At 38.2% G+C, this 12,772-nt stretch overlaps 1 protein-coding gene across 2 annotated transcripts in view; it reads left to right on the top strand.

Moving 5' to 3' along the window:
* Positions 1-12,772, top strand: part of specc1 (sperm antigen with calponin homology and coiled-coil domains 1) — a 143,089-nt gene that overhangs the window by 127,264 nt on the left and 3,053 nt on the right. For both annotated transcript variants that reach the window (XM_079419327.1, XM_079419326.1), the window contains 2 exons: positions 5,262-5,378; positions 5,929-5,988. In XM_079419327.1, the coding sequence (XP_079275453.1) occupies positions 5,262-5,378; positions 5,929-5,988 (177 nt within the window). The remainder of the gene's footprint in view (positions 1-5,261; positions 5,379-5,928; positions 5,989-12,772) is intronic.

Raw genomic sequence — 12,772 nt, 5'->3', positions numbered from 1 at the left:
GATAAATTCAGACAGCAATTGATGACCTACTCCTTTAACTACTCCTTTAGTGTATTATGTCTGTCATTTAGTGTGCTTTTGTGTACTGGAGATGGCCATGGAGATTGTACGCTGCTATTCTCTAAAAGCCCGTCTCTCATATTGCAATGAAGTCACTACTTGTCACTGCTTTGTTAGATAACAGCCGACAGTGCTGGAGAGGATGTGGACCTCATTGAAAGCCCTTTCTATGTGTGCTGACAATCCAGCTGCAATGTATGTGTGTGCATTTGCTGTCTCCAACCACGCAATTAAATGTGGACTCTATTAACGTGTGTCAAGTGCTTATGGAAGTCTATATACATAGTAAATCTCTCAGTATGAATTCTGTTCCTCGGCATATAAACAGCTGAGATGTGTTCATCGTCTTAAAACCAATGACTCAAAACCATAAACATACAATTACACTGTCTAAGAGTCGTATTTATAGAGGAAGTGACATTTTCTTTGCTACCAGACAATTTAGGCTCACCACTACACTCTGACATGAGTAAGCTTGCTTTCTGTTTGTACTGCAGAAGCTGAAAATACATCTGGCTTTGTTCCAAGCCGAAATCTAAGCTACATCGGTGGGCCAATATTGTTTAAACTGATGGAAAACTACCAGCTTGTGTTCTGTCTGTCTTGCATCCACTCTCTGCCTTGGTCTTTTGAAGAGAGCAAGGGTGATTTCCTGTCACTGGATGCTGTGTTTGCTTTTTGAAGCTGGGTCCCAGTGTACTGATGGAGACTACTGTTTTTATAACATTTGTAAACCTCCTCTTGCCCCCCCCATCCCTGCACACTCAGACCATCCAGGATGTGACTCCGTGCTTCTCTGCCTCACTCCCAGCATTCCTGCACCGCACACACACAAACACAGCCCCCCCCACCCCAACCGATCGCCTACTGAAGCCCGTGTAGAATTGTGTACACTAGTAAGTGTTTTTTTTTGGCTGTGTATGTGTGTAAAATCCCCCTCTCTGGGCCACCTGTGCTATAAGTGTCAGGACAGGCATGTGAGGAATGTCATTCTACATGATTGTGCAGGTCTTTTGTCAGAGGAAGATATTAGAAAATCAATGGAAGAGCAAATGACAAAAGAAGCAAATGTTTAGGTAGATTGCTACATTGTCATAAAAAATCTTCTAAAATAATAAGAAATTCAGTTTTATTTACCATATCAATATATAAAATATATAAATATAAAATATAAAAAATTACTTATTACGTAAATAACATACTTAAGTAGGAACTGAATGTAATCTTTTTGGACACTAAATAAAAATGTATTATAGTTTACATTTATATTAACTGCAATAAGCTGAATTATAAAGATCTTTTTTGGCCCACTGAAGTAGAACTTAAGTGGATCTTTACCTACATTTTTAATTTCATAATTACTTCTATTGTCTTTGAAATAGGGTTAAAATGTACTGCCGAATATACACATTAATGTTAAAATTATAAACAAGTCCTTGTGTGTGGCTTAATACACTGCTCGTCCAAAAAAAAAGTCACACACTAATATTTCGTTGGACCGCCTTCAGGCACGCATTTCGCCGTAGCATCGTTTCGATAAGCTTCTGCAATGTTACAACATTTATTCCCGTCCAGAGTTGCATTAATTTTTCGCCAAGATCCTGTTTTGATGATGGGAGAGTAGTCACTATGCATGATGTATGCATCACTTCATCCACCTCTCTTCTTACCCTGATGCACCCATCACTCTGGAACAGGCTAAATCTGGACTCATCAGATCCCATGACTTTCTTCCATTGCTCCAAAATCCAATATTTATGCTCCCTAGCAAATTGAAGCCTTTTTTTCTGATTAGCCTCACTGATAAGTGGTTTTCTTAATGCAGAGCTGCTCTGTTTGCAGTGGGAACCAAGGAGTTGTTCTATAAGAGACTTCTGGCAGAGAGTGAAATTGCGTCTCATTCAGCCCGCCTGCTGTTCAGATTTTGAAATTATACAGTCTAAACAGGCTACACAGCTGTTTAGTCCCAATCCCTTGAGTTCCCTTCACATTGTGCATGTGGAAATGCTCTTACTTTCACTATTAAACATAGCCGTGAGTTCTACTGTTGTTTTTTTAACGATTTGATTTCACCAAACGTTTAAGCGATCACCGATCACAATCAATCAAGATTTGTTTCCGACCACATTTCTTCCTCGAAGATGATGGTTCCACACTATCCTTCCAGTTTTTAATAATGCATTGGACATTTCTTAACCCAATTTTAGTAGTTTCAGCACTCTCCTTAGATGTTTTCTTTGCTTGATGCATGCCAATCATTTGACACTTCTGAAACAGATTAACATATTTTCCATAACCACAGGATGTGTCTCCGGACATGGTTGTTTAAGAAATTAGAAGCTACTCACTGCATCAGTTAGGGTTAAATAACTTGTTGCCAGCTAAAACATCATCCATGCGGTAGTTATCCAATGGGAGACTCTTACCTAATTGCTTAGTTGACTTTTTTTTTTAGACGGGCAGTGTATGTTAGTCATCAAATTTATTTAAAGAATGACAAAAGATTATTAAAACAATGTCAATGCAAATCAAATGTGGTAACAGTGAATAACTTCTCACTCATATTATTACTATTTATTGGCTTCATTTAAAAATAGTACACAGGCCATATTTATTATGCTTTCTGTCCTTTTTTGAGCTTAACAGCCAGTAGTCACTGTCTATTTAGAGTAGCTTGGACATTATTTAAAATGTCTTTAAAATGCAATTCATGTTGCAATATAGTTGTTTTTTTTTTGAGACCTGTCGCTTTAAAAATTGTTTTAGTAGGCTTAATGGTTTTAGGCTTTCTGTTTGGTGTATTTTTCATTTTTCTTTAATCTCTATATTTCACATTAAACACAAGACATTTTAGGCAGAATGCCTCAAACACACCTGATTGTAAATGTCAAGCCATGTCCACTCAGTCAGAGTGTAGCACAGATGGTGGGATTCTTCACATGGTTCCTTCCTCACTGTCCCTCTGTGGATGATGTCCTTATTGAAGAACTTCTGACCTGCTCGAGAAACGGCTAATGAACTTCTCTTCTTCTCTTCAACTCCGCCCCAATGGCCCAACTGAGGATGGGGCTTCTATCGGGGTCTCCTTTCAAATCTAACATCTGATTCTAAATCAAAAGATGTTTGTGAAGTGTTGGGACTCTGAGGGCCCAGTAGGGGCTGATGAGGGCTGAGCCCAAGAGGTTCGCCACTGGCCCTTTGCCCTGTTCCCAAACTACATGCACTCATATAAAGAAGAATGACTGCACTGGGACTTACAGGAAGTCCGGTGAAACACAATGAGATAACAGTGTGTGAGGGCCATCTCAATATTTTAATTGCTGTAACAACAGTTCTCTTCCTTCTGTGTCCTTTGTTTTCTGTCATAGGCTATTTTACTTAAAATATATGTGGTGCCATCCGTCTTACAGACAGAAGTGACTAGGGTTGCAACAGACACATTTGATAGCAGTCTTTTTTCACATTTTCTGCACTGTTTTGTTGGAAATTTGATTGATTGAATTTAAACATGGTAAAACGTGTTAAATGAAGCTGAGAGTACTACACTAAATTAAGGACTAGTTCACGCAGAAATGTCAATTCTGTCATAATTTATTCCTCATGTCATTCTCCACCTATAATGAGACCATTCATCTTACAATATTTTTAATATTCTCTCATAATTTATGTCCATCTATTGAAAGTCCTCACAACCAAATATTTGTTTCGGACGCTCAGAAATGATTGCGCAGCATGCAAGAACAAAACTCATTGGTTCTCACACTTAAAGCATCTTTGAGCTTTCGCTGACTAAATTTGATGATTTATGTGTGTGCATTTATCAATGTTTATATTTGAATAATATCCTACATTCAATTTGTTCACCTTATAAAGCCAAATGTTGGTTTCACTGGACTTTTAATATGCAAAAAATATGAGAAAATCTTCATTTGTGTTTCGAGGATGAAAACAATCATAAAAGTATGAATGTTATGAGGGTGAGTAAATGATGACTGAATTTTCAGTTTGGGGTGAATTAACCCTTTAATTAAAATATTGAATAAATATATACTAAGCAGAGGATGTGTAGAACCTCTGAATTTTTGCAGATTTCTGTATAATATAATATAAATATTTAATTGAGAACAGACATGAATTATTCTTGTCAAAGATCATTATGAAACACTTAAAACTAGTAAACTACATGAGGGTTACCCTCATATATATATATATATTGCTGAACCCTCATGTAGTTTACTTACTAGTTTTATCATTGTTTCAACAAAAAATATTATGCAGCATAACTGTTTTCAACACTGATAATGACATTCTTGAGCACCAAATCAGCATTTTAGAATGATTTCTGAGGGATCATGTGAGACTGAAGTCTGGAGTAGTGGCTGCTGAAAATTCAGCTTTGCAATCACAGAAATAAATTACATTTTAATATATACTGAAATAAAAGACCAATATTTTAAATTGTAATATTTCACAATATTACTGCTTTTACTGTGTTTTTGATGTAACAATAACAAAAACAAAAAAACCTGCCCCCAAATTTAATGTATTATATTATATATTATCTATAACATTGTTCTGAAGCCAACAATTAATTCCAGTGTCCAATTTGTGCGTTCAGAGTATATATGTCAGTTGCCCAGTGCCCTTTACCAGTGAATTCTTGCATGTAGCATTAATTAAAGCATAACTGGTCAGTCTCCGATTACAGGTTTGAAATGAATATCCTCTGAAAACAATTGGTAGCTATTGATTGTGCATCTCTAGCATGCTTCTTTTACAAAAAATAATAATAATGCATACAAATGGCCTCAAAGCAAACAGACATACAATTAACCCATTTAATCCCACTTCTCACAGTAGTGACCGTAAAAAATGTTTTCATTTATAAAGCTTTAAAAACCTTACTGACCGATGTTTTAGTGCACTTTCTGCAAATATGGAAAAAATTACGGGTCTCAATGAAATTACAAAGATTTTTGGTACACGTTATCTTTAAGGTGTCTAGTATATTTAGTTTTGTTGAGTGTGGTCATAGAATGAGTAAAACTCTTGATGGTCAAAATAGTGACCAGTGGGATAACAGTGAATTTAGGTAATACATTATAAATCCAATTGCAGTTGTTTGTAAAGATTTGTTAAGAAAACTCCTATTTTAGTTGCAAGGTGTTTTTAAACTTTTTTCTTTCTCTTTCTCATTGTAGAATATAGATGTGACAAACTTCAGCAGCAGCTGGAGTGATGGCCTGGCGTTCTGTGCTCTGTTACACACCTATCTGCCTGCACACATCCCTTACCAAGAGCTCATCAGCCAAGACAAGGTACTCACAAACACACACATATATTTGTTACACTGGTTAGTGAAGTGTCTTAGTATATCATCTTTAGTGCCTAAAACATTTAGCAATCAAGTATAGCGTGTTAACAATCAAGGCTTCCCTTCTGCTGACCTGCCAGAAGTAATGAATTACATGCTTTCGTGGATTAGTGTTGACAGAATACATAGACAGACGGCACACGGAAAGGTGTAGAAACAACATACATAACAAATAAGCGGCTGCTCTGCCCTCCCTGTGTGTTTATTCAATCATACACACGCCCACGAACAGGCAAAGAGCCACGGTCTTCAGAGCTGTGTGACAAATTGCAGCCATAAGTATAATAGTGATTACAGGAAGAGATGGTAGATTATGCTTTTGAATTATTCACAAAGCCTCTTTGGGTGTGTTGTGAATGCCAAGGGTACTGAAAGGCCTCGTGTGTGGAAGCTTTATCACTCTCTAGAGCATCACTAGAGAATTCAGCTGGGTTTAGACACCTACTTTTCACTACTGTAAATAATATTCAGCCAGCACTGTTTTCTCCCTATAGGGGCGAAATCTCACCCTGGCTTTCCAAGCAGCCGAAAGCATTGGCATCAAGCCCTCTCTGGTGAGTCTATGTTCTCTCTCTCTCACACACACACACACACCGAATTGATTTATTTATTAAAGAAATAATAATTTAGCTTTATTTATTATTATAAAGTGTGTAATATTCATCCATATGATCCAGGGTTATTATATTTAAATAAAAAATAAAAAACAATATAAACATTTTATTACTTGAAATAAAATAAGCGTTCCTAAAATAAAATTAAATATAAAATAACTAAATTAGTTTAGCTTAAACAAACTTGACTTAAAATTACTAAAACTGAAGCTGAAATAAAAACTATATATTTAACAAATAATAAGCCTCAAAATTACTACAACCTTAACTAAAATTAAAATGAAGATATAAAATAATAAAAACCATTCCAGTAAAAAATAAACAAATAATAAATTGTTTGTTTCCTTTATTTGTGCTTCAAACTTTATTTGTTTACTATTTGAATAATTGAACAATATAGTGTGACCATAAAAACTATATAGTATCTAAATAACATTAAAATAACAATAAAAATCTTAATATGTTTGCTCCTGTGCGGATTATTTTAGTGGATCATTTTTAATAAATAGATAATTGTCACGGTGTGGGGAGGGAGAAACACACGAATATGAAGAGGACAACGATAAGCATTCTTTAATAATCCATATAGGGGTAGTCCATATTAGAGAGGCTGCATACACACACACCAGGGTAATACAGATGAGACCGGACGAAGAAACTCTGAACTGAATGGAACTTATATGGGAAACATAAATGAGGATAATTGACGAGAAACACCTGTACAGAATGACACAATCAAACGTGAGGGAAAACTAGGTCACACAGAGCACATGAGGAATGAAAAGACAAACAAAAGTCCATGACTGTGACAGTTCGCCCCCCTCCTGGAAGGCGCGACCTTGTGCCGCAGAGAAAAAGGGAAGGACGGAGGGGGACATTGGAGGAGGACAAAGGATTGGATGCGGGATGGTGGTAGGGGACGGCGAAGGGCTGGCAGGAAGGCAGTACAGGTGGAGGCTCTGGCAGAGGACGGACACCCAGGAAGAGGACAATCAACAGAGTCCAGGCTGGTGATGATGGAGGAAGGAGCCAGGGAGGAAACAGTAGGAGCCAGGGTGAATCAGACGGAGGGAGGAGCCAGGACAGAGACAGTAGGGACTTGGAGCAGGACCCAGGCAGCAGCCATGATGGCGGCCCACGGTGGAGCTGACGGAGGGAGGAGCCATGGAGGAGGAAGGGGTTAACAACTCCAGGGGGCTGATCGACGGCGGCGGAGCAGGTGGTGGAGGAGCCCGAGCCGATAAGCCAGGGTGACACCAAGGATCCAGAGGGCCAAGGCAGAGCCGGAGCGACAGAGGACCAAGGTGGAGCCGGAGGGAAGGAGGAGCCTGACAGAGCCAGAGGGATGGAGGGACGAGGTGCAGCCGGAGGAGTGGAGTCCCGAGGCGGCGGATGGTCGGTGACAGACCAAGGCGGAACCACAGGGACGAGGGAGCCCGGCAGAGCTGGTGGACTGACGGGCCACAGCGGAGAGGAGGTGGAGCCGCTGGGTCAAAGGGCCGAAGTGGTGTCCAGGACTCAGAGGCTGGAGGCGGAAACAAGGGATCCTCCAGCCACGATGCCAATGGAGACTGGTTAAAAATTAGTTATAAATTTGACCATTATTCTTAGTTAAGTGTAAGTTGTTGTAATATGCTTTTGACTCGCAAATGTAATGCTCAGTTAACTGAAATAAACCAGGCTTGATGACGTATGCAGCCTACAAATGCGACCTCCGGAGGATGCAGCCTTCCGTTTGAGAAACGGCCAAAGTCTTTAGTGTGGTCCTTGAGAGAGAGCAATCCCCCTGCTTCAGCAGGAGGATGAGGACGGCAGGGTCATCCATAAAGAAAACAAAAACTGACAAAAATGAAAAACAACACGAGGGGAAGCACACCGCTTTGCTTTATAAGGTCCGGTCTTCTGTCAAAGTGTGGTGAGGGAGAAACACACGAAGATGAAGAGGACAACGATAAGCATTCTTTAATAATCCATATAGGGGTATTAGAGAGGCAGCATACACGAGAAACACCTGAACATAATGACACAATCAAACATGAGGGAAAACTAGGTCACACAGAGCACGAGGAATGAAAGCGCTAACAAAAGTTCATGACTGTGACAATAATAAATAATTAATAACTCATGAGTCTAAATATAAAAGAATATTGTTATAACCAAACAAGCATGATTACAGCAAACAGCAAGAGACAACATCAGTAGACTTTGTCCTTTCCTGGTGAGTTATTTGCATTTTGCACATGTTTAATCACTGCTTTGTGTGCCCAACTCAGCGAGCACATTTAAATACAGGTCATTTGCAACTGCACTGTAACTGTGAGCCAAAGATGGACTGTTGAAGAGGCTGTAAATTCAGCAGTCGAGGCGTGTGGTGTGTATAGAGCTACACACATACCTCTGGCTATTGCCTTTGTGAGTTCAGGCTGTGTTAATTTTCCATTCTTGAGAAAAACAAACAATCTAGAACACCCAGTTAAATCAAAGGAACTTCAGAATGCTGTTCATATTAGCAAGTCTCCACAAGTAAAATAAAAGTACATTCCCCAGGCATCTGTAATCAACTTTACTGAATCATATGCAAATACTATACAAAATCTAAAAGAAGATAATTTAAAAATCTGGTTCAAAGCAGTTACTTTATTTTATTTTTCAACTACAGGAGGTCACAAATTCAAGTCTTGCTGAACTGAAAATTGACATTGTATCAGTTTTTCAGTAGATTAGATTTGCATTGCGCTTTACAGAGTTAAGCCCATGGATGGTATGTTTATTCACTACAATCATGAAAGGTATGTTTATACACTACAATTTATCTGTTTTCATTTAATTTCTTAAATGTAACATTTCCAAAACAGATTATTTATTTGGTCATTTTATAGCAGGCTGTGTGATTATTTAAAACTATTTGGAATCCCCTCGATCTCAGATACACTTCTCCATACATCAGTTTTCTTTAATGTACACAGTCAGAGCTGTCACATAAAAAAAAAAAACTTTAAAAAAATTTTTCCCCCCAATTTTCAAAATCCTGAATCTTCCCCTGCCAGGTTAACATTGTGAATCCCAGATTTTCAATGTGATGTTTAGACTGTCAGACTCCAAAGTCTCTTACAACGTTCTTGTGTTTCTATCAGCTGCATTTATTGAAAACAATAACACAATACAATATTCTGACATTGAATTCTATGGTTTTGTGATTAGGGGCCAGTTGCATAAACCATGTTAAGACTGTCTTAAGAACTAGTTTGACCAACTAGCAGTTGCCAAGGGGTAATCAGTCTTACATTTCGCATACAAATAAGACCTTGAAGTCTTGAAAGTCTTGAAGAAAAAAAATAGATGAAAATTTTTTTTAAGACTAGTCTAAACAGTTTATGGAACTGGCCCCATGACATAAAAAAGTCATCCATTGCAAGTCTTAACCTCAATGACATATTACACTGTGTCATTATTTACCAAAATCTTGGCCAAAAATCCCACATGTGAAAAATTAAATAGATCCTTACTATGTCCATAAGAATTGAGAATGCCCTTGATTAACTGATGATCAGCAAGCATGGTCAGGGAGCATTCAGGTTTGTTTTAACAGCAATAAGAGAAGCAATTGTTGTTGCCCGTCAATATGGCGAGGGTTATAAAGCCATTTCTAAACAATTTGAAGTCTACAGTAAGGAAGATTGTAGAGCTACATCTCAGACTGTACAGGCCTTAGTTATCATGTTAGATGAAATAGTTCATGACAGTACAGTTAAAAAAAGATTGAACAAGTATGGCTCGTTTGGAAGGATGGAAATCTTCTCTCTAAAACGAACATGGCAGCATGGCTTATGCTTGCAAAGTTACATATGAACAAACCAGAAAGCTACAAACAAACAAAAAAGGACAGTGTTCCATCATTTGGGCATAAGAGATCAGTTGTTCTCAACTCTGGCCCACATGGTCCACCTTCCTGCAGAATTAAGCTCCAACCCTAATCAAACACACCTGAAGCTAATCAAGGTCTTCAGGATTACTAGAATGTTTTTGAAGGAAATTGAACCTCGAGGGCCAGAGTTGACAACCCTGGTGTAGATGTTTGGCCATTATGCACAGCACCACATTTGGCAAAAACCAAACACAGCATATCAGACAAATACCTCATGCCAACTGTCAAGCAGGGGAGCAGTGGAGGGGTCATGATTTGGCCTTGTTTTGCAGCCATAGGATCTGAGTTGACCATGAACTCCTCTGTAAAGTATTGTAGAGTCAAATGCGAGGCCATCTGTCCTATAGCTAAAGCTGTATGCAACAACACAATGCTCCCAAGCACACCAGCAAATCTACAACAGAATGGACAAAAAAGAAAATAATCAAGGTGTTACAATGGCCCAGTCAATGTCCAAACCTCAACCTAAAATGCAGTGGCAGGGCCTTAAGAGAGCTGTGCATAAACAAATGCCTGCAAACCTAAATGAACTGAAGCAACATTGGTGAGAAACTGATAAAGTCATACAGAAAACTATTACTTTAAGTTATTGCTGCTAAATAACTACTGAATCATGGTACACTGAAAAAAAGATTAATTGAATTTACAAAAAATAAATAAATAAGGTAAGTGGTTGCAATGAATTTATTTTAGCTACATTTAAATAAACAAATTTAGTTGACTAACTTTCAACAAAATTTGTTTATTTAAATGTAGCAAAAATAAATTGACTGCAACCACTTACCTCAAAAAAATGTAGTAAATTCAATGAATCTGCTGTTTAAACATATTACATCTCAAAGTGTCTCAGAACTCTTTTTGTTAGCCACTGACTGTTTAATTTCTGACCCGAAGGTGTTTTTCTGACTTCATTACAGAAGTGTGCATAATATTTTGACTTGATACATTACTCAGCAGGTTATGTTTGTTGCTTTCACCCTAGTCTCAGCCTCAGACGTCACGCCCACAGAACGTTGGCTTAAACGTCTGATGCATATGGCACACTTTTCTGGAAACACTTCAGGAATGTTGAAGTCGTCATCTGACTGGTTGAATTAAACCGGATTTCCGGGAGACGCAAGTGTCGCGTTTATTTTCGGTCCGCCGGGAAACAAAGATGCCGTGGCGCCAAACCCCCTCACGAAAGAAGAAAGCCGTCGTGTTTACAAATGTGACGACGAATGCTATCAGGGTCAACTAAATGCTGGATTTTCAAAAGTATGTGAAATATTTAAAGTTCGTGGCATAAAATCTTTAAAATACATCCGAGATTTTTACACACCGGTCTGTTATAGTGGCGACATTTCCACGCCCGAAACGTGATGCTAAACGAAACTAACTATGATTGGTTGTTTGACATGTCATGGGTGGGCCTTGGCCAATGAAAGCGGACATCTATTCCAGACCTTCAGCCGTCAGTCTGAAGGTCGGGCTACGCGAGACTACTTTCTCCATGTCCATGCTACGTTTCTGGACCTTGATCGTGGTAAGATCCTTCCTGTCTATGGAGGGTCAGAAAGCTCTCAGATTTTATCAAAAATATCTTAATTTGTGTTCCGAATATGAAAGGTCTTACGGGTTTGGAACGACATGAGGGCGAGTAATTAATGACAGAATTTTCATTTTTGGGTGAAGTATACCTTTAATAGCAAGAATTGGACCTTAAAATAAAGTGTGACCAAAATATGTATAAAATATATTTTTTACATTTACTTAATAAAAATCAGTAAAGAATTCGCTGCAAAAAGACATAACAACCACAACCTGAAGGTGAACTTTTTTCCAATTATCCTAAAAGGCCTGTTACTTGCTAAAAAGTATAAACTAGTGTATATCAGACAGATAATATTGTAAGAAGGCATGTACCAGACTGTATAGAACAGATTTCTCAGTAAAGTTTTTAACAGTGATCATTTAAAGACCTTAAAATACAATTCTTATCACACAGTAAGCTTTATATGGTTAAGATCGAGTGTGGTGAGGAAGAGGCGTGTTTGGAAAAAAAGGACGTGTCCAAATACCTCACTGCCCTCTGTGGGTTTTTTAAAACGACTTGTAAATGTTTAATGATTCTCCAGGTTCCTACACACCCATAAATACTATGGCAGGAAAATGCCACAGTCAGGAGTTCTCTTCACCAAACATACTGTAGACACAAGGAGGAAACTGTGATGCAAATATAAAGACAGTTAGCAAACATTACCAAGCTGTTGTTTTCATACAGGTGGTACACACACAACTTAGAAGGTTCTTTTGGGTGAACTGTTCCTTTAAATCTGTGGATCTGTGGATCAGCCTCAAAGAATTTTCACACTCTACATATATACTACATATATATTTTGTGGATGCCTCTGGTGGATTGGCTGAGAATTTGAGAATTTTTTGTTTTGAACTCCAGCTGAGATCTGTGTTATTGACTTCGTTACCACAGTGCATGTGTGCGTGTGTGATGCAATTGGGTCGAAAACATGATAATTGTGACCTCTTACTGGTTATGATGTTAAAGTGAAGGTCTTTGCCCTATTGTCATCCCCAAATCGCCTCATAACAACACTAACGAATGACTGGAAAATCCCACATCCAGCTGATTTACTCTTTCTTAGAGGAGAATTGAATAGTTTATGAATGTTAAAACCTCTGGCGGTTCATGAATGAAATTTGTCTACCCTTGTCCTTTTGGGGTTTTAATTATATAATGCATAATATATAATGTGTGAAGTGTGATCTTGTTTCTTTTGTTCAATCAACTGCATATATCAA

The sequence above is a fragment of the Barbus barbus genome, assembly GCF_936440315.1.
Source record: "Barbus barbus genome assembly, chromosome: 6".
NCBI classification, from domain to species: Eukaryota; Metazoa; Chordata; class Actinopteri; order Cypriniformes; family Cyprinidae; genus Barbus; species Barbus barbus.
Note: the sequence above shows the minus strand (reverse complement) of the source record. Positions and strands in the feature narration are given on the sequence as shown.